General features: G+C 48.8%; 2 protein-coding genes across 2 annotated transcripts in view; one reads left to right on the top strand and one right to left on the bottom strand.

The window, feature by feature from the left end:
* The window catches only part of SPAG17 (sperm associated antigen 17), a 109,832-nt gene extending 107,034 nt beyond the window's left edge, over positions 1–2,798 (top strand). Inside the window, exon 47 of the mRNA XM_055807155.1 lies at positions 112–2,798. Within this exon, the coding sequence (XP_055663130.1) occupies positions 112–248 (137 nt within the window). The 3' untranslated portion in view covers positions 249–2,798. The remainder of the gene's footprint in view (positions 1–111) is intronic.
* A 2,092-nt stretch (positions 2,799–4,890) lies between these two features.
* WDR3 (WD repeat domain 3) lies at positions 4,891–27,575 on the bottom strand. The gene is made up of 26 exons (XM_005231881.4): positions 27,314–27,575; positions 26,173–26,382; positions 25,593–25,711; positions 23,809–23,887; positions 23,370–23,465; positions 22,803–22,913; positions 21,676–21,777; positions 21,463–21,560; positions 20,460–20,555; positions 19,901–20,131; positions 18,990–19,083; positions 18,530–18,631; positions 16,201–16,286; positions 15,611–15,746; positions 14,850–14,906; positions 14,083–14,183; positions 13,822–13,933; positions 13,575–13,709; positions 11,983–12,033; positions 11,292–11,357; positions 10,363–10,455; positions 9,760–9,807; positions 7,740–7,783; positions 7,100–7,228; positions 6,281–6,374; positions 4,891–5,684 (listed from the first exon to the last, which is right to left on the bottom strand). The coding sequence occupies exons 1-26, from the start codon at positions 27,482–27,484 to the stop codon at positions 5,529–5,531; spliced, it is 2,817 nt and encodes a 938-aa protein (XP_005231938.2). The 5' UTR covers positions 27,485–27,575; the 3' UTR covers positions 4,891–5,528.
* Positions 27,576–27,578: the final 3 nt, after the last annotated feature.

Here is a 27,578-nt window from a genome sequence, read left to right as displayed (position 1 = left end):
GAACACGTGCCCCCCGCCGTGGTTTACCTGGCCTTTGATCTTAGAGCTCAAGTTGTTTCACAGCCTCTGCACGTTCCGTTACAGAAATGGATCCTTAACATGCTGTCCCACCTGTGTTAACTGGCAGCATCTACGAGTGCCGCCCACAAGGATACCCCCACGGCGGGATGGCAGCAACAGTCCGGGCCGTTCCTACAAGCCATAAACCACGGTCCTGGATTACAGTACCCCGAAAGCTTTCTGGGTAAATGTAAGAACTGGATGCAGCGATACCAGCCCTAAATTAAAGTACAGTTGCTTTACCTCCTCTCGGCTTGTGATCCATGTCATCAACAACCCTCACGCAACTGACAGTAAAGCTGTCACACACGTATCGCGCAGACATGACGACCTGAGCTGGGAAAGGGGAAGCGCTGGCTGACATGAACCGAAGGATCACTGCAGGACTGAGATCACTACAGCAGCTCAGCTCCTGGCAGCACGCACGGCAGAGCCTCCCCAGTCCCATCCCAAGCCCTTCGCTGAAATGTCTCCACATTAAACAAGCCATTGAGCCTCCTGGCAGCGGGAGGCTGGATTTATTGCAGTTAAGCCCTAATAAATCAGCCTCTCTTTAACACTCTTCACTTTCTAAAACCGTGTCTTACCGCTGACCCTTTGATCTCAACAGTAAGTGTAATAAGGGACAGGAGTCTGACAGACGGGGAACCTCACAGGGCACGTTCAAGCACACACAACCCTCCGCACACGGCAGTTTGTGCAGCACGTTTCTGTAACCTCAGAGGATCAGGCTATAGGGAGAATGGGTAACATTCCCTGCCAACACGAAAGCTTTACTGGGAATTTCTCCTCAAACGACCAGCCGACATGTTGTAACATTAGGCAGGTGTTTCATCTCGCCCATGCCCACTCAGGCGCCCCACAATACAGTCAGCGGTGACAGGTCACAAACAGGAGCCCTATGGGTGCTGCTTCCCCCCTCGAGTCCCCATCTGCCTCTCATGTGAACACTGATGTCATCTTTTCCTTTCAACTTCAACATCTGCAAGTCTGCCATGTTATCTAACAAGCCAGTGAAGAAATCCCAGCTGTACCTCATTTCCTCTCCTCTGGAGAAAAAGAAAAACGACCACATCAGTCAGTTCTGAAAAGAAACATAGCAGAGACAGGCACCTCCGACCGCTACAGCTGCTCTAGGGCTGCCCAGAGTACATCAAATATAGCTTCCCCCACTCCATTTAAATATCTTCTTACCTCTTCCAGTGTGGAATTTTACCCACCGAGTAACACGTAATTATAGTCTAGGAGAACAGCAAATTTAATGCCTTCCAGCTTAGGGACCTACAACCTGGAGCTCATCAGTGACAGCAATTCAGACAAACGTCTCTCCGTTGGTGTTGAAATGGAAGTACTCACCCTGTCAGGTCACGGTTCAGTAAGACATCTCCCCCTGCCCATCCCACCAGTCTCAACAGGAATTCTGATCAACATCATTTCCCATTAGAAGCCCCAGGTGGAGAGGAATTACCTACACGGTCCCCTCCTCCCCCGTGGCTCACCCAGCTCATCATGGCTGCCCGGGCTCCAGCCACCCCATGCTACCCAAGCAGCTGTACCAAGGGTCCCTTCGAACATCCCTCCTCACAAAATCTCACAGACTCAAACCCACATCCATCTCAACACACAGCAAGGAACTCTGGACTGGTTGGTTTAGTCTCACAAAAACTTGACACACCGACACTCCTAGGTTAAACCCTGTATTTGGTTAAATAGTCTTGTTCAGCCATCCAGAATAGAAATAGTTAAGTCTTTGCAGAGGCACTGTGACCAATTTCTATCCAAGTTCCTATCACCCTTCCCAGGTGGTTATCACCAAAGCCAATGATTCCCTCCATTGAGACGAAACTTACTAGGTCACAAATTTGCCACAGCTCCTAGTAGAGACCATCAAGCAAAAATGACTGATGGAAGCCTCACCTGACCAAACTTAGTCCTATCTCATTTATGTTTTTTCAGTTATTTCTTGTCTGTATTTAAAACATTTCACAAAGATTCTCTTAATACACTCAGAATTAAACACTGCGCGGGAAGCACGCAGCCTTGAAGGCCATGACAGCCTTCACTGCTCCTAAGCATACGCCCATCCTGACCCTGTGGTCAGGATTTTTATGCTACTCCGTTTGTGAAATAAAAGCAAACTCTTAATCTAGGTGAAGCCCACGTGAGAGCCCTTTACTCCTGTCGTTCCTTTCCACCAGCAAGAGCAGAGGCCAGTTCTACTACAGCCAGCCCGTAGCAATTGCAGCCTGTGCGTAACACTTGCGAAGAACCTGGCCATAACACTGGGTTTGCTCCAAGGGCTGTCCAAGGGTAGAGCTGGGATTTTTCTTTCCTTGCATGTGAATTTCCTCTCCTCTTTCACTACGAGTCAGAGCCCTAGAAGAATGACATGAAGATCAGCAATATTGAAATACCTGAATTTTAGTCCAACATTATGGAAACATCCCGATGTAGACTTTTTCATGTATTTAATCAGATCAATGTGAATAAAAACATCTGTTCCCTATTAATGGAAAAGGTGGTCCAAAAGTTGCACAGCCTTCTGACGTGACTGTCTGAAACGCAAACAGCAGAAAGATTACAGCATTTCAAACCCCATATTCGATACTCTGCACCAGAAGAGTGCTGAATGGCTCCTGATAGAAACCTAACCCCTTGTAAAAACAAAATAAACCTATAACCTGCGCCGAGTCAGCTGAGAGCTTTTCCAAGGACTGAGCATGTGGTAGGTTTCACTGAAGTCACTGTGATACTCCAAGAGCTGAAGATCTGCTCTGGCCTTCTAATCCCGAGTTCCTGGTTTGCTTTCACAATTACAGGCGTCCCTTCCTGTGCGTTCACCCACCTGCAATTAGCTGCAGACACCAGATGGGGATTACACATACACAGTTACACCTGACGGAGAGGGATTCTGCTTGTATCCTCTCCTCCGCTGTCACACACACCCTTCAAGCGCTCACCTGCACAGCTCTGCACAGCGGAAGGCTGAGCCACTTCCAGATGGCCTTTCCCCCTTCTCCCTGCTTTCGCAGCAGTGACTAGAAGAATCTCTCTTTGTGAGACACCATATTCGTGTGTTCAAGTGCAGTTCTGCTTCCTTTTTATGAATTCATTTCCAATGAGGTGCTTTCCTGTACTTCACCCTTTTTCCAGCATGCGACATCCTGAGAGATGGGGAATTTTCCCTGACCCATGCGGATGACTTGCTCTCTCAGTACTTTACAACGGCTGAGAATCCCATGACTGGAGATTAACAGCTGTCAGCACTGGGAAATACGAATGCCAGTTCTGGACTCTCCCATCCACAGTCGAGAGACGTATTTTAAAATACACTTTTTGGCCCTGTATTTGCAAGTACTTTCCTGCTCAGGTTTGTAAATCCAGGGAATTTTACCTAAGCAAGGGCAAGGTGAAGTGCCCAAAGATACCAGAATTCCGGGCTATCAGGGGATTGTTGGCACAGGACAGATCTCGCCCATTTAAAGCACATACTGAGCTCCCTCGGCAGCAAGTACTGCACCAGTGTTCCCTCCAGACACGACTGCGTGTCCGTCAGCTCCCTGAGTCGGGTTTAACCCGTTAGCCAAGGCTGCAAGCCAGCTCAGGAAGGTGCTGAGGCAGGCACCCAGCTGTGGACATTGTTTAAGCCCAAGCCACAGATGAGAAGCCACCACAAGCAGCAGTTGTCAGCCTTGACTCGGGATTCTCCAACCCCAATGATTTTCCTACTGACTCTGCTGATTTCTGCCCCGCTGCTTTCCAGTCCCCCGCAGCCCCCCCGCGGGCACATTCTGGGCACTGAGGCAAGTCACTGCTGCCCATACAGGCTGGTCACAAGCGACACAAGTCAGAGAACCAGAGGGAAACCTGTGTCAGCGCCTATGGAAAGAGGACAACCACTTTCCAGCCACCTCAAAGACCTTTTTTTCCAAGGATTCTTCCCAAATCCCAGTGACAGCAGAGACAAAGGTGAAGAACTTCCACCTCTTCCAACTTAGATCAAAGAAGACACCCCTCATCGTAAGATGACTCTGCATGCCAAGTGACTATTTTATAGCACCATCTACATCCTTGTCATCAGTCCCCGAGTTCATGTGCGCTTGTGCAGTGTTTCTTCTCCCAGGCCTCCCACAGGATCATCAAACAGCAGCTCATTATGTAAGTTCCGTAACATTTATCTCCCCGGCATTAAGGTGAACAGAGCACATCACGTGGAGGCCTACAGCCAGCCCTCCCCTTTGGGTACCCGGTCTGGGTACCTCTCCCCTCAGTCACGGTCGCTGAGGGTGCACTGTGGCGTCAGCCACCCCCCCATTTGTAACACCACCTTCGTTTCCCAGCGAGCTGGCCCATTTCAGGAGCATCTGACACGGATACGGGATGTCCAGTGAGGTTACCAACACAATCCACCATCCGACAGAAGCTCAAGTTAGGAGGAAGTCCAGCTTCGAGTACCCGAGTCAGACGTTAAAGTCCAACAGTCAGCTAAGTTCCCAGAAGCAGCCCCCACCACAGCCACCAAACCTGTGATTACTAGTAAAACCAGCAGGTACTACAGACCAGTAACTTACCGACAGCAGCACAGACTTGCTCACTTTGTCCCTCTGCCCCCACTGTGAAAATAAATCATTGTATGTGATACAAGTACAACGCTGCAACAATTCAGTGCAATTTCTAAAAACTGAAGCAAGTACAATGCAAACGACCCACACTGCTCGTGCTCCATCTGCCAGCTCTAGGGAACAGCACAACCCTGGGTGGCAGCCCTTTCATCTGCTCTCACAGATTTTATTCTCTGGAAGAGAACCCTTTGAGAACTGACACACAGGGTGAGGCAGCTGAGGCTTTACTAGAGAAATATCAGGACAAAACTCCATGAACAAAGTTGTCTTATAAGGCACATATAAATATGCCTTGAACAGAGCACAGCCACGTTTTTCCCCGTCCCACTAAAAAGCGAGTGGCTGTAGACCAAGTTCTCACGCTGGCAGAAGTCACGCAGCTTTGCCCAGAGGCTCTAAGCGCTGCCAGAAAGCACCAGCAAGTGCCAAAACAGCGTAAAATCTTGCCAGCTGCCTTCCCCGGACAGGGCACGGTCTCTCTCACCAGCACTTCACATGCTGGACCCACTCCACTGAGTCAGCACTGCCAGAATGAGTTGATCTCTTCAGCAGGGCAAACTGACTCCATTTCTAACGGGCGTTCTGCTGGAGGCAAAGCATGGACCTTTGATGGCCACCTCAGAAATAGTTCAAATGCACACATCTGCAGCAGACTACAGAGAGTTCATCTCAGAGACAACCATTCTGAGCTGGGGTTATATGCTGGGTTATACCACACGGGGAGGGGACAGCCTTGGTCCCGGTCACCAGACGGCATCACGGATGTTCAGCCACAAGAACACTTCCACAGCCACCACTGAGGTTATGTGACCCCATCCAGGTGCTCTGGGTCTTGGGCAGCAACTGCTAGAGCATCGCAAGAACCATCTTCTCTTTCTTCTTCCTCTTCCTCTTCTTCTCCTCAAAGCGGTCAGTGGCATCAGCAAAAAAGGTCACCTCGTCCTTGGCCTCAATCTCCCTCTTCAGGTGCTGGAGCCCAGCCATGTTGAATCCCAGCACATCCTGTAACGAGACCAGCACCACACTGTGGGGCACATCCCAGGCTTGTCAGGGGGTAGAGGGGCCTGCACCGGCCGCCCTTCAAGAAACTATGAAAGCAAGACAATGCACACATTTAAATAAAGCAAAATTATTTAAACATGAACTTCATCTGAGTAGAACAGTCCGTCCTGCACTCTGTTCAGAGCAGCTCTAATCCGCTCTGTTTTCTGAGAGACAAGTCACTGGCAGGTACCTGAGGTTGCCTCTGGGAAGGTGCACAGTCTGCGTTACCCGAGAGACCAGGAGCCACAAAAAAGCCCAACAGAAGTAGTTTACCTCCTACATATTTAGAAACTAGCAAGCCAAAGCCCAAATACATACATTAAAGAAAGCCAGAAGTAAATGAGGGAGGGAGCACGAGCGCAGGCTCGTCACTAGGTAGTCTCACATCAGCAAGAACATGAGGAGAAAGCGGCGTGCTTGTGCAGAAGGGAGGCGAAAGGGCTCCGACCCCACCCAACCGTCCCACTGGACACCACAGATACCACCACACGCTCCCAGACACTGGCCCACCCTGCTATTCCAGCCCCTGGAAAAGGGAAGGGTGCAGCACTCACCCGGGCCTCGCTGACTCTGGAGATGGTGGTTTTCTTCAGGTTTTCGATCACTGTCACCAGCATTTGGTTGCTTGTGATCTGCCCAAAATGTACCCTGGGGACAAAGCGGGTGGTGATGCATTGCAGCACTGTGTTCAGGAACATCAGAAAGCCTCTCTCCAGAGCCTCTCTCTGTTCTAGACAGGATTTCTCTTAAATCAGGCCTCCCCAGGCCAGCCTTATGCAACAGGCATGGGCAGATTATCTGCAAAAGCTGTTTTCTGATGCTTCCCTTTAAGAGGGAAGGTCTCTCTGAGGGCACGGGCCCTGCAGTGTCTGTGCCAGCCAACAGTGCCATTTCAGCTTTGATGCAGCACCTCTCGTACCAGAGACTCGGGGGACCAGGACCAGCAACCCCACCTGGGCACATCAACACTGCAGCAATCAACCCATTCCCACCCACCGTTTGCTGGGGGCTGCAGCGATTCCTTACCTCCTGCAGAGACCACATCTTTATTCTCGAGGACACTTCCCAAGAGCTTCAGACTCGGAGACATATGAGAAAACCCAGATCTTCCCCACACTCATACACCACGCGTGTTCACAGCAAGCAATGTCACCCTTGCAGCTGCAGGAACGGGGTGTATTCCCAGCTCTGTGCTGTCCCGTGTCACTGGCACAGAGCAGCTCTGTGACATGCACCAGCCCGAGGGGCCCAGAGGAACCGGCAGGCCCACTGCTGGCCAGAGCCCTGCCAGGGCTTCCTCAGCTCCAGGTTCTGGACATCAGGAGCGGCTGAATTAAGACCAGCAGATCTGTCTGGGCAGATTAAAGACTCACTTGAGCAGGAAGAGGAGAGCTCGGCACAGGAGTTCAACTTCTGAACCCAGGTGAATGTATTCATTGAAGAGTCGGAGCAGGTCAGGGACGTAAGAGAAGGGCAGCACCAGGAGAGACTCTTCCAGCTCACTGAGGCGAAAGCGAAGGGACAGAAGCGTTAGTCTCGGCCACTGCACTGCTACAGAGGAGCAGGAAACGCTTCCGTACAGGTCAGTTCTGGTGCAAAAGCTGTGCTAAGCATTCAGCGCTACTGAAACTCTGTGACTGCTCACAAAGCACAGTCACCTGCGCAGACCGCAGCCCAGGCCAGCAGACATCTGGCAGAGGGAGCAGGCACACCGCCTTCCCTCCTCGGCGTCCCCACAAGCTGCTCTTCACGCACACGTGCATCTCCAAGCAGCCAACCCACACGCACAAGCTTCATCCAACACAATCCCCACGGAAAGAACAATTCCCATTCCCCGATTCCACGCATGTTCCAAAAGAGGCTGCCAGGAACAGTGACTCCAGACTCTCTAGCACTGCCCAAACCCAGCACAAGAGACTGTTCCAGGACACCAGCCAGCCCCGGGCCCAGAAACCCAACCCTCGGTCACAAACCGGTCACAAACCTTGCAGCAATAAGGCTCTTGGGACTCACCTCGACTTGACTTTCTTGAAAACTTCTAACACGTACGCAGAAGGCTGTAACAGAGGAAAGACACCAGCATGAGACGTTCCAAACAAACATGTATCTTAAGGTCCATTTCACCCAGTTAAAACCACACAGTCACGTCTTCTGAGATGGACAGATCAGGCTGAACATAACAAAGAGGAAACCCTTTCACCCTCAGTCAGCTGCCAGCCTGAGAAGTTGTCCCTCCACAAAACATAAACCCAGCCTTCTCAGGATAATCTAAACTGGTGAAGAATATTGTGAAAACTCTATATTCAACCATCTCATACTCAGTTCAATGAACCTTGTACAAACTGGATAAAAAGCTTGGTGAAACAGACAAATGATACATATAAAACCTTACACATAAACTCACCTCCCAAAGACTTTTAATTCCTGCTGCTCCTGTTTATCTGCTGAAAGTGTTTGGCAGATGCAGAGCAGAGCTGGGCATAGCCAAAGAGAAGTGCCTAACTACTAAGTCATAGGATGTCATTCACTTCTCTTCAGTTTGTTCAACTTATAATTAAATATTCCTATAATCATGGAGGCAGGGACAGAAAAGCTCTTGTAAGGTGTTTACAGGTTTAGAAGGAAGACAAAAGGCTTTCTCATCTGGCACTTACTTTCAGAAAAGTGAAGAATGAAAAAACAAGTATCTTCCTAAGCGTAAGTAAAAATGCAGACTAGGAGCATACATTGGAATAAACCAGGAAAAACAAAACTAATCTATTCAGAGTAGTGGATTTTTATTTATCAATGCAATCTATACATCCATTTGTGCATATTTTGTATAGAGAAAAATTCTGAGAGTTTAGTGAACACTGTTATGTACTAGTATGACATGAGCAGGTAAAGGCACCAGCTCTAACCTGAAACACCTGGAGATTCAACTACCATACTGAATTTTCTCAAAGTCAGTTCTTTAGGAATAAAACCAGAATCAATAACTGCTGTACCAGTGCCGCGGAAGCAAACCTGGGCAGCTCCAACACGGCTCTGCCTTGCTCAGAGCTGCCCTGCTTCGGTTACAGCGGCACAGGCAGTGATTTAGGGTCAGGGAGCCCTCATGTACGTTGTCCAGCTCCTGCTTTTTGAGTCAAGACAACACAGTAGGTACATTAGGACAAGTGTTCCACAAGCAGAGTCTCTTCCCAAGCAATAAGATAAACAACTGTCAGTGCATGAAGTATGTTCATCCGTGGTCTGACATCCTGAATGCTCATCATGGTCAGTTCCCCACGTAACAGGGTGTTGTGTCACGTTTCCACCCCGCAGCCTAGCACCTGGACAAGCACACCCTTCCAAGACTCTGGAAACAGGCTGAAATTCCCTTCTCTTTATCGTGGGATTCAATCAAACATCACCTTCCTCCAAAGCTGCTAGCTACAGAGCCACAGGATTTCATTCACTCCTGTTCCATCTGTTCAGCTCGCAATTCGACACGCCTGTACTCACAGAGGGAGGGAGAAAACAGATCTGGCCGAGTGCTCGCTGACGTCACGTGGTGGGGGCACGCTGCCGTGGGCTCCCGATCACGCATTCCAGTGGATGCTCGGGTGCCTTGTGTAAGATGGCCCAGCTCCTCCGGAACATGCTATAGCATGGCAACTGCACCCTTACGGCAGCAGGAGGGCGTGCCCTTAGGCCAGGAAAGGTTTGAACTAGTTTTCCCGTATCTTGGAGAACGCTGTAAACTGCTGGCTCATGACAACATACATGGTAAGGTCATGGCTACCATCAGGGTTACGTTTACCCCCATGGGGTTAAACTTTTGTAACACATGTGCAAGATACAAAAAAAACCCAACCCAAACACCAAACCTCAAACCCACAAAAAACCCAAAAGTTGTTCACTTTGCACGAAAGTGCTGAGTTTTTACGCCAGTTTGAACCAAGCAGTCCTCCCTCCCCACAGCAACCCAGTGTTTTGGCTGAGCCAGCAAATCACCCAGCCCCGCTCCAGCAGGGAATGGCCCACAGCTGTGGCCTGGTCTTTCACTTACTGTAATATTCCCATAGGCACGGAGGATGGGATTGACAGGACAGGGGACCTGAAGACACAGAATGGATTAGCATGAGGCAGGTGCGTGCATACAAACACGTATTTCGCAGAGAAAACTTAAACCTACAGTGGAAGAGAGCTTTCATCAAGTGTCTCCCTGCAATTCCCACACCTCCGCCCTCCCCAGGACATCACTGAAGGCCCCATTTGCAGCCACCAGACAATCTCATTCCCAGGTGTGTATAACTAACTCAAACACATGAATTTTCATCCACTTCTTAATTGCTGCTTTTCCCAGTTATATCACAGCCCCCTATTTAGCAGGGAGTGCAGAGATGAAGGCAAAGAACAGGCTCTGGGATGAATTTGCAGTAGCATGCCCTCCCAGTGACAAAACTTACATCCTACCCCGACTTTAAGCATAAAGGTTGTCGAGCACACCACCAACCATGCCCCGGGGCAAAGTGCTGTTTTGTTCTCCAAAAGGTTCCAGCAAATGTCTCCTATTTCCAGCTGTCCTGATCTTATCTGCATGCTGAGCCTCTCCACCCGAGCTGGATACACGCAGCGCACCTTGGGAGTGGTACATTCCTCAGTCTTTTACCTCTTTTCCTGCAGCTTTACATATGGCCTTGTGTTCCTGTAGTTTTGCCGTCTCCTCTCTATACAGCTCGATAGCTTCCATGATCCGCTCGGCCTGCGAACAGCACATCAGTGACACCAGACAAGCCACAGCAAAGCTCAAGCCACGCCACAGAAAGAGGTGGATGCAGAAGGGCTGACATGGAGCATCACGTCACATTTCTGAGCATCTTGCTCAGAAAGACAGCCTCTACTCCAGGCTGCACCGCTACCCTGAGCACACCAATCATGTCCTGACGATGTCAAACACCATCCACATTCCCCCCACTGCCCCAGGTGCCCTCAGCTGCAGCTTTAAGTGTTGCCTTGACATTGAACTCCACCCCAGCAAGCAGTACCTCTTTGAAGCACAAGCCAGGCTCGGACCCTTGTGACTATTCAGATCAAGGATTTCCTCTGTATTTACAAGAGCACCACACTGCTAAAATCCGCAGCCATGAAACTGCCCACACCTCAGGCACTGCAATACATTTCCACCGGCCACAGATGCCCACGGGGCTGGGCAGCCCTGCAGGGAGAGGCCTGATGCCTACAGAACATCCCAGCGGCCTCGTGCTCCTTTGGGCTGCAAACCCCAAAGGGCAAGAGCAGCCCGGTGTGGAAGTCTGTTCCACACGTGACAGGCAGAGAAAGCTGCAGCTCCAGGAACGGCACACCTTGCTCTCTGGAGAGATCTTGGGAGAAGGTAATACCTGGTGCGTGATTCTCCAGAGCCAGAGCCCTCCCTGCTGGCCACGGAGCAGGACAGCCTGCTCTGGCAGGCAGAGGCAACCTGTCCTTAGGTGACAGCACAGGTTACTCCTCTTCAAACTGATGCTGCGACCCTGTGACAGCCCCTGTCGAGAGACTAGCAAGGCACGAAGCATTGCTGGCAGACCCCCGCGATCTTACCGCTTTGATGGTTTCAATCGTCTTCTTTCCTGCCAGCCCCGACTCTCCTCGCGTCTCTCCAGCCACCTACAAAATATAGAGTTTGCAGCTCCCTCCTGCAAGTGACACATGTAGGCACCCCCTGCATCCTACCAGTCCATACCAAGAAAAACACCAGCCCCGTTCCCTAAACCGGGCATTTCTCTGGGGCAGTCCAGGATTTCCCAGTGCACAGCTCTCCCTCAAGAGCAGAGGCAGGGGTAGCGCCGAGCTCTGGGAGGCAGGTGAACACATTCTTGCTGCGCCAACAGAAGCCGACTAATCTGATCAGTGTCAAAACGATCAGCAACACAAGCCAAGCATCCCAGCAAGAGGGATCAGGCCTCCCCACCAGTCCTGCACCCATGACCTGGAGGCAGCTCTCAGAAGACAGCCCAGCCTTGGTACAGAGCTGGCGTGGACCTGAGCCGGGGAGCTAGGAAGGACGACAGTACAGCAAAACGGGGGAGTCCGTAGCTCTGGCCAGCTCGCACACTCCCTGGACATCTGTAGGAAGCACCAACCAACTGCATCATGGAGCAACCACAGCTTCAGCACCTTCCTCCCTGCACCTCCTCCAAGCAAGAGAAGTATCAGGCCCTGCCACCCCCCCTATGCCTCCTGCAGACCGTACCGTCAGCCTGCACACATTCGGATGGTGCGTGCGACTCACCACAGGCTGCTCTTCCTTCGCCACGCTCTCTTCATATTCAGCTTCGCGTTGCTACAGTGGATGAGAACACAACACATAACACAGGTGAGCCGGCAGCAAGGGTACAAGTCCTTTCCACACTGATTGAGCAAGGGAACCTGCAGCTTCATGCAGCCCATTGCAAAACCAGGCCAAATCAGCAGAGCTCAACAATGCCGGTGCAAAATGTCCACTTGTCCCAGCCCCATGGAGAACTCTGGAAAGAAATTGAGTCTCTGCTCTGGATGCAGGAACAGCCCTTAGACAGCCCACCGAGCTGAGACAGTCAAAAGCAGTTTAGCACCAGACCTTGCACCTGGCACACAGCACAGAAGAAACAAGCCTAGAAAAGTCCCAGGGTTGCCCTAGCCTGCAAGAAAGACTCCTGTCTGGTCTCTCTTGCATGAATAGGGCCCCATCAGTGTAATATTCACTACTAGTGTACTCATGCCCACCTTGTTACTCAAACTTGACCCAAAACACACTTTTCTGGCACCTGGAAAAGGAGCTGCCTAGGTCTCTCCTTTACCCCATCGCTCCTAGCACACCAGCTATTTACTGGGCATCGAGATGCTGCCTATGGGTCACCTCAGCTCTCACAAACAGGCTGGGACAGGAAAAAAAAACAACCACAAAACCAAAAAACATTTATTGCAAGTTTCCCATCCACTCCTGCTTCAGCACGTTTCTACATCCTTCTCCCACTGTGGTTTGAGAACTGCTTCAGGAAGGGAAGACAGACTCCTCTGAGGGATACAGTGAAATGACAAAAGTAACAAAATAATTTCCAATTGGATATGCAAAACAAATGCATCTGCCAACCCCAACAGCTGCTCAGCACTGGAATAGGTACTCAGCCTGGAAAATCTCCTCCCGTGGAGATGTTTATGTGTCAAGGCAAGTCTCTGAGCAGTCTCATACAGCTTTAAGGTTATCCTGCAGTGAGCAAGGGGCTGCACTAGAGACCCTCAGAGCTTCTGTCCTGTTCAAGTCCTTCTATGAGTCTCTGATTCCTCACAACACATGCTCGAATGGAGCGGAAGGGCTTCTTCCAGCACCCCTGAGCTCTGGGCCCTGCTACTGAAACAGAACAGACCTCTCGCAGCTGGAGAAGGGGAAAACCAAGGCAAACTGCATTTAACAGGAGCCGTGCTCCCCATCATTCCACAACAGCCACCTGCTGAACTGCCACCAAAGCACACTTGAGTGGAAAGGAACACAGAATAAGAGAAGGTCAAAGACACTAGCTGAAGAGACCCGTGGAAACCACAGCTACGGAGGGGAAAGCTGGGGAAGCAAAAGAGAAGCAAAGCAGAGAGGAAGTTAGCCAGGCATCTGCAATGCAGTACAGACAGGCAAGCACCTGCAACAGTGTGGTGCTGCCTCCAGACAGCTCAGGGCAACAGTCCCAGCGTGTACGAGACCCCAGTCAGCCCTGGGCACCGCAACACCAGGCTGCAGTTAGCAGTGAGGAAGCCTTCCAAGAGTCTTCCACAGTGAAAAATAAGGAATCTGCCTGCTGGGGAGAAAACAGGTCTGAAAGTTGTCTTTGGCAGGAAGGATGCAACTCTCACCATCTCCCTCTCCTCTTCCAAAACAAGTGGCTCCCTCGTCCTTTCCCAGAGGCGCAGGGACTTGTCATGGGATGCTGACACCACGTAGTCTCCATTGGGGCTGAGTGCCAAACACCACACCTCCTGGTGATGCCCCTGCGTGGCAGACAGTAGAGGTTAAGACATGAACACCACCCAGCTCCTACACCAAGGGAAGTGCTGCTCACGGAGGGATAACACTTCCTTTCAAGTCTCCAAAACTTCCTACCTCCAGCGTCTGGATGTGCTCAAATTTATCTGCATCCCACTGCTTAATCTTGCTGTCCTTCCCAGCTGTGAAGAAGAGATGGGATTTTGCCACGAACTGCAGATCCATCACACTGGAAGGGAAAAAGGCTCAAATTCACCCACGTGGGGAACACTGCAGACCTCCCCCCGGTATATGCCGGACAAAAGGATTATTGCTGGATTATAACCCCTTGTAGATAAGATAGCCCACAGCCCAGAGATGCTGAAGGATTTGACTGACCTGTCATCATGGGCAAAGAGAGAGCGGTGACAGTCCCCAAAATCTAAGCCCCAAATCTTCACGTTCCTGTCAGCAGAACCAGTTGCAATTAGAGTCCCATCCTACAGGGCAACAAAGAGAGAGGAGGGTGTGGGTAGCTGGCTGGTGGCCCCATGAATTGCTGCTGAACCAGTGACAAAGCAGTGCCGAGTACAGATACCTGGCTCCTGAAACATGCGCTCCTGATCCCTCCACCTCCCCTCACCAGCATGGCCCGCTGACAGCAGCCTGGCTCTTTTCTGAACCTCCACAGGCATTTAAGACCGTAGCTTTATCTTGGCGTTTTTGGCTTCCAGTAAGCCTCATTCCAAAGACACCCCAGAGCAAGACACAGCCCAAGAACAAACAGGCACGAAGAGCCTGCTCCCCCTCAGCACCTGCTCTCTGCTCCCACTAACAAAGTCCAGGCTCCTCTCACACAGCAACTTTAGCAGAAAGCTGGCTGTACCTCCTAAGACGGGTGTGGGGAACCACCACAGCATTTTGATTTTCAGTCACTCAGAAAATGCCCTGGTCAGATCTGTCGTGACTCCTACTCTGCGATCCCTCCCAGTGAGCGTATGACTGCGGGATAAGGAGGAGCTTGCTGTGTCCCATCAGGAAACTGCTAACTTGGGAGCAAGGAGGTGACAAGAAAGCATTATCCCAGAGGCCTTTCTGCCAGCAGAGGTTCTCAGTCATCCGTATCACCACAGTCCCACCTAACGCACAGCCCTAACGATACTTACATAGGAGATGTCCATACACAGCACTGGCAGCTTGTGTCCATACAGAGAGAGGAAAAACTGAAGCAGAAGAAAGGTATCTCAGTCAGACATGCTGGGTAGAGCGTATGAAAACCTCAAGCTCCAGGCCAGTTCTGCTCTACCTCAGAAGCCCTGTCTTTCTAGCACTGCCCCACTTTCATCCTTGCCCTGAACCCTGTTAGCAGCAGGGCCATGATGGCAGATCTGAGAGAAGGGTGGAAGTACCCAAGCAAGCTGAGCTAACTCCGGTGCTGATCACCACTGCCTACGGAGCTTCTCTCTCTCTTTGCCTACCTGTCAGCGCTGTTCTGTCTTGTGTCACTCCCTATCGTTCACATGCTAATACACAACTCACAACACCACCACACTGCTCACAAGGAAGATTCTCCTCCCTCAGGCTTTGCCTCTGCTATCCCCTATTTAATGCCATGTGTGCTACAGCCATCCCCACCCTTGCCCTGCAGCTCTGGGGTACCACCATGCCCACAGGGTTTAGAGTGAACCTCGCCAACTGCAGGTTCACAACACTTTCCAGATGAAAAGAAGATATTTTCCCCAGTGTGGGGCAGCCACGGTTCTGTCAGATTTGCTATCAAACAGGCACCTGCAGTGGGAGGCAGGTCTCTCTTTGATTCTTACTAGTGTCCCACAATAAACAGACACTCTTCCTACGTATTCCTGATCTTTCAGGCTACAATTATGTCACTCCCTGCACAGTCTCAGAGCCCATTTGGTCATGGCACCTTGAGTGTGTCAACATAGAAAATCTTCACAGTGCAATCCAGTAAGGAGACAGCCAGCAGTTTCTGGTTGGGACTGTACCGCACACAGAGAACATCTTCATCCAGCTGCAAAACGCGTACATGTTTCATGGAAAGCCTGAAAACAAGAAGAGGAAAAAACCAACTGTTATCCCAAACAAACAAGTTGGGAAGAGATACAAATACAACTCCCACGTTGCACCCAGGAAAGCAAGTTCATTCTAATACACAGCATCTCATTCCTCTTTACCACATAAACAAGACAGGACTGGAAATAATCACAGCACTGCAGGCTGATAAACTTCACTGCTACATTTACTGCTTAATAATTGAGGCCCATCCTGTGATTAGAAGCTAAACTCAGACACAAGGAAGGGATCAGAATGCGACCAGTGCCCTTCCCCACCTAGGCTCAGACCTTCACAAACCAGCACCGAGCTCACACTCTTCTCCATGTGTTCCCCATACACGTCACGGACACTTCTTACAGTGCACAGCAAAGGCCAAAGCCCCCATCAACAGCAATGGGTACTGCAGCTGAACGTAGTCTGTAGGAAGGTTTCTTTTCTCACCTTTTCTGAACGCTGCTCTCATCCTTCACAAGGTCAAACTCCCAGAACTTGACACATTTATCAGCACCTCCTGTCACAAAGCCACGCTGCAGGGGAAAACAAAGAAATTATTGCGAAACCAGTTCAGCTATAACCCAAACAAATTCTACAGCAAGGAACTGTCAAGGGGGTTGTTGAAATGTCCCCCATTCCTACAGTATTCATGATTCAAGTGGACACCACCAGGAGCACTTGTGCTGGTCAGAGCAACAACAACAATTTTGTAATTTCTCGCAGGGAGGTCTAAAGACAAAGACTCCAAAGGTAAATCAAGACATGGACTGAAATTCTGGGACTGAAAGTAGTCATCTCAGCTGTAGATAACGATGTCCTTGTGTTTTGTGGGTACGTTGACACGCTCAGTGTTCCTGGATCACACACACCTTACCACCACCCCACAAGCACAGCCTTCTAAAGAAAGAACAGTTCAACAGTATCCCTTTTACATTAAGAACAAGAGTAAAACCTGTCCCGTATGTGAACGAATCCCAGGCAGGTTATTACTTGCTATGGTTTTGATTCCACTAAAAAACACCCCAGCTTCCAGCACAACATGACTATGTAAGAAAAATAAGAAAGGCATACACAACAGACAGAAGTGGAAATTGACAGAATTACATGAACCTAAACTGTGGTAATGGAGAAAAACTGAACCAGGAGTAAAAGACAAACAGATTTCTACAGCCAGGGTGGTTAGGCCACATAGAGCAAGTGTGTGCATGCAAAATAGGAACATAAAAAAAAAGTACCTTTTCAGTAGCACTGAACCATTTACAGAGAGAAATACGAGAACTATTAAACAGCACTGGCTCAGTAAACATGGGTTCAGTCAGCACTTCTCATCTGTTGTGTTCGGGGGAAAAACTACAGACCATAATCACATTACAAGACTTGACTCACAAGGCTGTCAAAAAGCAGCTGCCCATGTCAGACATGTACAAATTAATGGTTCAGATCCCCCAGATCCATGACTTTACAGAGCAGAATGAGGTAATCTGTAAACTGTCAATGTCCATTCTCAGAAACTTTGGAAATACTGAGGGAGATCCAGGAAGAAATTAATGTAACACCGTAATTCAGACAGAGTAAACAGACAGGCCTGGTTAACTGTGAGCACAGACAACAGAAGAAAATTAATTTGACAGGATTATCCTTTTCCTTAAGATTAAAGCTTAAGGATAAATTGATAACAGTAACAGTGTTGCTCATGCAAGGCATGCCTCTCGGTCCCGAGTTGTATCTTCATTACAACCCTAGGATACTATCCTTCAATAGAGCATATAGTCCATGGACTAAAGACCAGCTAAGAGGTTTCAAAGCTTAATTTTAAATCAGAAATCCCTAGTAACTTGACACTGTGCCACTTACAGATTTTATGGATTACTAGACAAATAACTAACTAGATATAGCTACATAACGTCAGAGCTATTCTATCTATCTGAAAGAGTGCCCAAACAGAACCAAAATTTTTATTTACATGTTAGGAAGCGAGGACCTAAGCCCCACATATACGCCTTCTGCACAGCAGCATCCCAAAATGGGCTTTGAGGGACACAGTGGATTATTATCTGAATACATATTGCAGTGCTGTCACCAAAAGAGTTAATTAAATCCTTGGATGGATTCAAAAGGCACTGGTGTGTTTGGCACTGGTTTAATTCTGATCACACAGCGCACCCAGACCCTGGGGCCACCAGCAAAAAAAAAAATGACAACAGTAACTCAAGAAGTACCACAAGAACAATTAAGAGCCCGGAAAATACATCCTGCAGGGACAGGAGTTCAGCCTAATAACCATCAGATAGATAAGGAGGGTGATGCGGTCACTCAACAGTGCAACACAAAGGAAAAACTTCACTATGTTAACAAGATTTTTAATCCAGCCAGCTGACAAGCAGCAAATTTACCAAGGAGGATGATCAGCCACTGCAGCAGGTTACAAGGGGCTGAACTCTCCTCAGCTGGAACACAGCTGTAAGGTATGTATTGCTGCACACCGGTTCCACCAGGGAAGTCTGAGTATTCTCAATCATGCAGAAGCCAGATGAGATGATGAGGATGGCGCTGCTCAGCCCAGGACTCACTGTCATGTGCCACACAACTAGAGAGCTATTTCACCAAGCTGGGCATATATCCACAGTTAAAGTTCTTAGATGCTACCGGCTGCATCCTCCAGCTCCCAAGCGGAGGGGTTCCCATGCTCCCACCAGGAGTGCAAATACAGCTCTATAGGAAGGAGCTACATGAAAAGACACGCAACAGATGATACGGAGAAGTGTGGCTGAGTTACCTGGTCTGGTGAAAGAGCAATGGACCACACCGCCCCGTCATGAGCATCAAGTGTCTCCAGCAGACTCCCAGTAGCCAGGTCATACAGCTGTAGCTTCCCTGTCTGGGAAGAAAGGTACATCACACAGGACAAATCAGTCCATCTTCACGACACATGGTAGCTCCCAGCAGGAAAGCACCCCTGCCACCCACCTCCCAAACAGCCAGCTTCATTAGACAGCTGTTACACACAGATGGCCCTAATCTCCATCAAGGACTGCCCAAAGTCTCCGCAGCTGTCCAGCTCAAGCCACAAGAGCCACACAGTCTGGGAACCTGACTGTCAGAGAGGTTCTTTCTACCTAGAACAGAATGCTCCAGATCAGGAGATGCACTGCATTTTCTGAAAGGCTGCCTTAGGGACATTTTCACAACATATTTCCAGACCTGGGCAGCCTGGAGTGCAGAAGGACGCTACTTACCTTGGTGCCAACGATGACCTGCCGATCCCCTGGGACAAAGAGTGAGCAGAGCGCATACTCACAGTCCATTGTCCGGATGCACTGCAAGGTTGATCTGTGGACAAAGGTAGAGCCCAAAACCTCTTACCACATGTAAAATCTGGTCCACTAAGTGAGACACGCTCCAGAATGCCCTCTGCCCACAACCGTCTTTTCATCTGGGGCCAGAAGATACACCACCATCATCCTATGTCCCAAATGCTATCCAACAGTACTGCAAAGAACATTTTCCATCAAAACATGCCATTACCTCATCCACCATCATGACTTATTGCTCTTATGAGCAAGGACAGAGCTCCTGTTCTCAAACATTCAGGAGAGGAACGACCATAAGACAACATGCTCAAAGGAAAGACGGCTTGAAACTGGCACCACTCAGGAAACACTGGGACACCACCAGATCAGAACAGCAGCCTGCCCAGCCTAATACTAGATCCTTCAGATAAGAAACCAAAGAAACCCACTTGTTCATTAGGGAACACGTAGTAGCTAGTGTAGGGTAACAGCCAGTACCTCTTATGAAAAAGGAAAAAACAACCCAACAAAATACAGTCTATACCAGACTGCTACAAGTGACCTTTGTGTTTAGAGACTCGTCTTTCCATACCTGTCACTAAACCTGGCCTCAGTGCTGCTTTACAGCATCGAACTCCATGAGTTAATTACGCAGTTTTAGCTCTATAGCTTCCCAGTTTCTCTAGTAAGGAAAGAAGTCAAATAATTTTCCATTCGCTCCCTTTACTTTGTTCACCATTTTATGTTTCTCCTTTGTCACCTCTTCCTTTATCACTGCCTCCCCGAACACAGCATCCCTGAGCCCTGGGAGACCACACACGCAGGGCAGAGGGCACTGACACAACGGGACTGCATACCTGTTCCAGATCTTTACAGACTCTGCAGCTGCTGAGAGAACAGCAATGTTGTCAGAGCTAAACGCCAGCGTCCTGACATCACTGCGGTGGCCTCCAATGGTTATCTTGGATGCACGGACAGCCTGTGGGACCGGTGCTGACAGGTTCAGGTTGTATGCCTCGACGACGTTGTTCTGGAGCAGCAGTGCGATCTTCACCTCTCCTTTTGGAGAGAGAATCAAGTCAAATGACCTGTTTGATTAGACAAAATCAGAGCTGTACACAGGGGCGGTAAGACAAAATATAGGACGGATCAAATATCAACAACTGAGAAAAAGGAATATAGAGAGCGCACACCACGGGCAAATGCACACTAAGCCACAGAGGTGTGCAAGAAGAGGACCATTTGTGGAAAACGTGTGAATGGACTGGAGATCATGACAGGTCTCTCCACAGCTCCAAGACGAACAGATGTCGAGGAGGGAACTTTCCCCACCTCCCCCAACACGGAGCTGTGGCGAGCTCTGCCCAAGTAGCTGCACAACCAGTGCTCAGCCCCTACAACAGGCTTTCCACTCACTTGATTTTAGAAGAAGCTTTGATGTTAGTGACCCGCTGGATCTCCTCCTGCAGGCTCAGCTCCACACTGCCTTCTGGCTCCTCTTCAGACTTCTGTCTAGAAATGTCAGATAATGGAGGAGAGTCAAATAACCCAGCACAGTCAACACAAACTAACACACAGACAGAGAATAGCATAAGGAAACTACTGAGCCTGCTGAAAGTAACTGCCCTCTTATCCAGCAGTACTAACTACATTTAAGACAGTGAAGTTCATGCTGGCATGCAGACTACTAAAGACACAAACTGTCCTAAAAAAGGCAACCTCCTCTGGAGCCAAAGCACTTGAACAAGGCATGTTAGAAACGTGGATAAACAGAAAGATGTGTGTGAGAGGGAGATCAGCTTCTGCTCATCCCCTACCACTCTCCAAAAGTCCTCAGCCACTGCCAAAATGCATCTCCAGATTTATATGCCCACTGCTTCAGTTTCTACCCTGGAACCAGACCTCTCCCTAAGGGCTGTTGTGAGGCACTTGTTAAGTGCCGGGATACCCAGACAGCCACTTAACACAAAGTCAACGTTAAGAAAGCTCTCACCTATCTCTCTGCCTGTTGCAAAAGAGGAGATGAGAGATCAGAGCCACCGTGACTTCTCAAGATGAAACTCTCATTCCTGTATGTCTTATCAAGGACTTTATTTGATGTACAAAGCAGTGTAAATACGACTGTGAGGTAAAACTGAGCAGCTCTGAAAAACCCATTTTATGTCAAGTACTGTGTACACATTAGCTTTTTTGGCAGGGGGAAGACTCAGAAAGAAAGGTATTTCCTTAGCCTCAGGGAGGAGCGCTGCTCAGAGAAGCACCAAGGACGCGCAGGAACAGTGACCCCAAAACAGAACACCTAGCACAGACAGGATGACCCGTAGCTTGGAGTTCAACCATCGTGTCACGCTGCTGAAGGGCTTTTCTAACGGTTCCCTGGACACAGACAGCATCCAAATACATCCGAAAGACTGCTTACTTGGCTTTTTTCTTTGCTTTTTTCATTTTCTTTTCCAATTTCTTTTGGACTTCCTCTTCAGAAAGAACACAGAACACCTCCAGAACAGCACCTGTTCCCTAGAGACAGAGCAAAGTCAAAGGCACAGAAAGCTCTGGCTGGCCCTTACAGAAATTACCCAAGGTCTCCAACAGTCTCTTCTGCAGCTCAGTAGCAGAGCCCCTCGTTACTTACATGGCAGGCCAAAATCTTGCCCGTTCGGTCTGTAGCAAGAGTAACTACTCGATCTCTCCCTTCCCGCATGATGGATCCAACTTTACTGCACTTTACAAGGCGCTATAGGGAAAAAAGGAGAACTTTGGTCTGAAAGGTCAAGTGATCTTCTCAAGCAAACTCAGAAACCTGCTGGCAAGGGAAGTCAAGAAGAGAAGAGGAGGAAATGAACATACAGGTGAAACAGCTAGCAAGGATAATTTAGGGACAAAACAAGCATTTCTGTGAGCTACAGGCGTATCTTCTTATGTTTTGTTGCATTTTAGCTGAAAATCATTGACAGTCTCAGTGGAAGAATAACTTCATTGACAAACCACAGCCATTTAAGAGACAGAGCCAAATGTTTATGCTACAAAGGCAGCACAGCTCAGTTCCTCTGTCAGAAAGAGGTGAGAACGTGAGAACAGAGACTTTTAAACAGGTGGATAAAGGAGATAAATCCTCTGGAGAAGAAGCCGGAAAAGTATTTAACAAGGGCAGGTGTCTACCATAACTACAAGCAGTCTGCAACCTGAGCGGAACCCCAGAAAGGTCCACTGGAGAGACAGATTCAGTGACACCTCCACCAGCAGTACAAGTGGGAATGGCCTTCTGCAATCACACCTCACACCGTATTTCATTCTGGTGCAACTCTGACCTCTCAGCTTCTGCTACTGACCTGCAAAGCTGAGCATCAGCACTGCACTCAGCAGCTGCCAGCCAGCTAGTAACTATTTTATTCCTGTGTTGTTTGATGAAATTGCTGTTAGCACTGTTGAACTTTACACATTTGCTAGTTCCCCCCCAAACAGAAGGCAAAGAAAAAGCTTTCAGTGGAAAATAACACACGTATGTGTTGTGGCACACAGACTTCTGCTGGTGTTTTGCAGGTAGATGAGGCAGCAACTGCTGCCAAGGAAGATGATATGAAGTAAGACAAGAATTACCACATTTTCCCTAATGGGGGACGAAATATGACTAAATCGACACGTAGGGTATAAATCCAGTATAGAGAAGCAACGCGTGACCAACTAAAACTCCTGCTGGCTCTGCAAGCAGCACCAGGCAAATGGGGTTAGATATGCCATCCCACAGAAAACTGAGCTTACTTCCTCAGGTTGCTCATCCAGCTCTAGGGGCTCATCCTCTTCAGTGTTTTCTTCTGCTCCAGGTGAAGACCCTTTGCTTTTCTTGGATTCTGGCTCATCAGGGTCTTTTACCTGTTCACAGAGAAAAAGAACATAAGGAGTACCTTAAACCACAAGAGTGCAGTGTTCTGGCTTCTGTCTCCTACACTTCATTTCCCTGGAGGAACAAGTGATTAGCGCACACTGCAACAAAGGAGTGGCCTACAGCATGCCTGTAGGCACCACACGCTCCATGTCCTCCCCTCTTTATCCTCCACCCACAAGACTGTCTTCTCTAGCTGCAAGCCAGAAGGCAGGAAGATGTGGCACAGTCTGGAAATCTTGTTCTGGAAGTGCTCACAGCTTCACTTGAAAACTCAACACAGAAAAATCTACATCAAAATCAACTTCTGGACTCCTCAGACAGCAGACATTGCTTTGGCTCTATTTCCCAGAACGCCAATCAGATTTAACCGGTTTCATTCCCATCTTACTCCAAAGACAAGCAGCTGGACAAGACTGTGAGGGGTTAGAGAGGGAATATCTTACCTCCTGGATGTACGTGATATCCCACACCCTCAGCTCACTGTCAGCACTCCCAGTGATCAGACGCTTCTCTTCAGACACCAAAGCCATCCCCCAAACCTGTCCAGAGGTACAAAGCGAGAAATTGGCTTATGGCTCCTTTAACTGTCGTAACAGCAGAGCATCTTTAATCGATTTATTTACACAGTAACCAAGAAGAGACTGGATCTAACCAGGACCTCCTCCAGGGACCTCTGCATTGGAATTGTCACCCACTGCACATAGATGACAGCTCCTGGGAAGTTTGGAAGTTTCTTATTCGCTCATCCCTAAAGCCTAATGACAAGCAAAATGTATCACGGTGCCAGTTTACAACTCCTGAGAGCAGGGAAAGCACAAAGTGAGCCATGACACATAATCCAAAGTCCCTCCACCCCAACAGCTGCCCACACATCCTCTTTACCTCGGTACGGTGTCCAACCAGAGTTTTGAAGCAGTGCTGGGTGTCCAGATCCCACCATTTCACCAATGTGTCTTTGCCGCTGGAACAAAGAAGAAAACCTCAAGACATGAGGAAAGATTGCCAGAGCTCACGTGCTTAGAGAAGAGGTAGAAACAAACAAACAAACAAAAAAATCGAAAACATGCCACAACATACAAAGCAGCTGCTCAAACACTGCATTTCACAAGCTGCGCAAAACCAGAGTATAGCAACACAAAGATACTGCGAAAAGGCATCTAGCAAGTCACCAAAACCTACTCTGGATCCAGCTGCAAGCCCCAGTACCACACAGCGTCCTTTCTCACTGGCTTAGGGTGAGAACAAGAAGTACAAAGTGATGATCAATTCTAAAGCTGCCTCTAAACCCCCCTCCACATTCTCAACCTGTGCCATGCCTGTGCATTGACCAGGCTACAGAAAAAAGCAGATTCCTTCATTTTGACCAGTGATTTGGAGCTGCTCCTCCTAACAGAGAATTACAGCCGATTCACTCCTTCAAAGCCCCCGTAGGATTAGATCTCCTTGGAAACAAATTTCTGGCTCTATTATGCTACCCCAATACTACAAGAGCACCCGAGGAAAGTAATTTGAACATTTATACAGATTCCTCCAGTACACCCTACAACAAATAATACCTTGTTAGAGCCTGCTTTCCTCAGTAAGTTTCAACTAAATCAAAATATGAAACTTGTTCCACTACGAAGCTCCCTTGTGACAAAAAACTTCTGATTACAAGTGGTATTTATTGTTAATCCATCTCTTGTTAAATAGGATCCAAAGGTACTTGTAAATTGGATTAATGAAAAATAACACAAAAAATTCTGTACCCAAAGGGCTGCAGTTAGCTGCTTGGGCTAAAAAAAAAAATAAATAATCTAAAGTAAGGAAGCAAAACTTCACATCTTCAGAAAAACAGGCTAACATCTCTACTCTGTTAATAAAATAATAAAAAAATAGAGAGGAATTCTTTATCACAAGTTAGCTACTGAGAGAATTAAGACTCATTTCTAAAGCTGACCTCCAAAGATTTGAAACCGCATTAAGAAACAGGCATCACCTACCAAACCAACAAAATACTACTTTCTCTATTCAAAACAACAAAAAAAGCACAGGAAACTTGTTCTAATTGTACACTGAACTGACTGCATGCATTTTTCTATTAAGGTATTAGATGACATATTAATAAATAAAAAATTATTGACTGATATTTGAGCAAGAGTATCTTCCACCAACTGTTTAGTATTAGATGGATACAGTTAACTAGCAGCTCATATTAAATAACTAAGAACCAACTCAAAAAACCCTCTTTTAATTCATTCCTATAATTACAGTTTACTAGAAAGCAATTTTTCTGTCACATTGCTGTGTGACTTACACGGACAGAAGGTAAGTCTGCTAAATTCTTCAAGATCAACAGCAGAAACAGTTACATACATAATGACTGTATTATCACTATTCCTCGTAACAATAATTTTAAGTTGCTATTATATCACTAGCAAGTTAAATGCTTTTCCAAACACTGTTTTTCAGGACAGCCATTTCAGTTCTGCTTACCACATCTGGATTCAGGCACCGCACTTAGGAAATATGTGGATGTGGCAAAATCATATTCTCAGATGCTAGTGGGTCTGACAGATCATGAGTCAAGAACAAAGATACAAATGGCTGCAGCACCTCAGACGTCTAAATTGCAAGTAACACCACAGCTGCTTTCCTGACCAACCACTACACTTGGCCTGGCTCACCTGGTGACCATCAAGTTCTTCTCCTTCAAGAAAAGGACCTGAGTGACAGCATCCTTGTGTCCGCTCAGACGGTACAGACCGCTCTCATTGATGACATCCCACACGATGACATCTGTATCCTGGAACAGACAGAGGGTCTTCAAGGGACCGGCACTTACCCCTGTAAAACATCTACCTCTGCCATGAGACTGAGATTACTTGAGAGCACACTTTCTCACTGTGAATTTGAATGTCAGGGTGACTAATGCAAGTGACATCCCCTCCCCAAAGGTGCATTCAGACCAGTAAATGCACCTCTGTCCGGGCTTGAGTCACTTTTGCTATTCCTGACCTCATGAGCTGAAGCTTTAACAGCTCTACTAGTAACCCCACTCCTGCCCTGCAGCCCCCACTGCTCTCCCAGCCCTGGGCTCCCCAACTCCATCACTGTCCTGCAGCCCTAACTCCTCTCACTGCCATCCTCCAGCTACAGGCAGAGGCCACGCAACCCACTTAAAAACACCAAACATTTCAGTGCAGGTCAGCCTGCTCCATGGAGCACCTTTACGAAAGGGCTGTCCTCCAGACATGCAACCCTCACCTTTGAGCCAGACACCAGCCGGCCACCCAGATGGTCATACTGCAGGGCTGTAACTGCCGCCTTGTGTCCATTGAAAGTGATATTCGCTTCTCCACTTAGGAGGCTGAAGATACGGATCGATCCATCTTCATACCCAACAGCCAAGTGCAACCCATCTGGAGAAGTACGGAGGCAACTGACCTCCTGCTTGAGACCCTTAAGGATAAGGACCTGCAATTTTTAGGAGACAAAACACATATAACATTGATAAATGACATGTCAGAGCAGGATACTTACACAGCAGAAAGAATATACTCTGCTCTTCTACTGAACTTCCAACCGAGCACTTCTGCCACTTCAGAAGTTCATTTTTCGGCTTCCTACACCCAGTACAGTGTCATTAGCCCCATTTTATAAGGCAGCCAGCAGCTAAAAGGGAAGTAATAAACAATTTTTTCTTAAAATCAAAAGCCCAAATTTCTGCCACTAGATTTTAAGTGCCTAAGAGTAAAGAACGTTGTTTGAGAGTAAAATCTGAAAGCTTCTTCCTGACTCATCCTCTCCTGCTGGGCCTTTCTCAGGTATAGGATGGAGCTGCTTTTCCATAGTCTGCCCAAGAACTTGAGAACAACAGAAATATTTCCAAAACAACGTGCCAACAGTCAACACTCTAAGGGCTGTAAAGCAAGTCCTGAATTTGGTTTGCAGTGGACAGTAGTACCTGCGATTATTTCAGAATCTGACAGGAGACAACATGTGGCAAAGCCTTTAAAGTTACAGCTTACAAACCCCCTACGGAACACAACTTGCACGTGGGAAGCCCAGCTTCACACCCAGCCGAGACACAAACCCCATGACATCCCCGTTTCACCCCAGCACTTTTGCACAGTGCTGCTCCTGGTCGCCAGCTAAACAGGGAGTAACTTCCCAGCTGCTGCGAGAGCGGTTACTCTTCCCCAACTGAGGCACAAAGGCAAACCTCAGAGAACAACAGCGAGATCCAGCCCGGGCGCAGCCAGAGCACAAGCCACCCCACCCGCAGAGGGGGAGCTGGGGGGTGCTGTTTCCCTTCACACGCAGCCCACTAACGGCCAGCTTTGCTCCGACCGCCCCGGAGCGGCCCACAGGCTTCTCCCCAGCCCCCCGCGGGGCCCGCTCCCACCTTCTCCCCTTTCCGCAGGTCCCACACGAAGACGTGCTCACAGGCCGGCACGGCCACGCAGCGGCCCCGCTCGCCGCGCAGCGCCACCCAGGCCACGCTGCCCCTGGCGCTGGCCACCAGCCCGAAGAGCGCGGCCGGGCGGTACCGCAGGTACTGCCGGGTGAGGCCCATGGCGGCGGGGCGCAGAGCCGGGCCGCGCCGGGCAGAAGGCGCTGAGACGACGCCGCCGCCACCACACGAGCCGAGGGAGGGCCGGAAGTGAGCC

Source organism: Falco peregrinus, chromosome 6, assembly GCF_023634155.1.
Source record: "Falco peregrinus isolate bFalPer1 chromosome 6, bFalPer1.pri, whole genome shotgun sequence".
Classification (NCBI taxonomy): domain Eukaryota; kingdom Metazoa; phylum Chordata; class Aves; order Falconiformes; family Falconidae; genus Falco; species Falco peregrinus.
Note: the sequence above shows the minus strand (reverse complement) of the source record. Positions and strands in the feature narration are given on the sequence as shown.

Bases quoted from the DNA above. Each gene is read 5' to 3' on its own strand.
- WDR3 (XM_005231881.4), bottom strand. From the start codon at position 27,484: ATGGGCCTCACCCGGCAGTACCTGCGGTACCGCCCGGCCGCGCTCTTC. The intron at 14,907-15,610 runs GTGCCATGACCA...CTTCTGCTTCAG, and splicing joins TCTATGTTGACACACTCAAG to TTTTTCCTCTCTCTGTATGG. The intron at 12,034-13,574 runs GTGAGAGTTGCA...CATCCACTGTAG, and splicing joins TGGAAGAGGAGAGGGAGATG to CAACGCGAAGCTGAATATGA.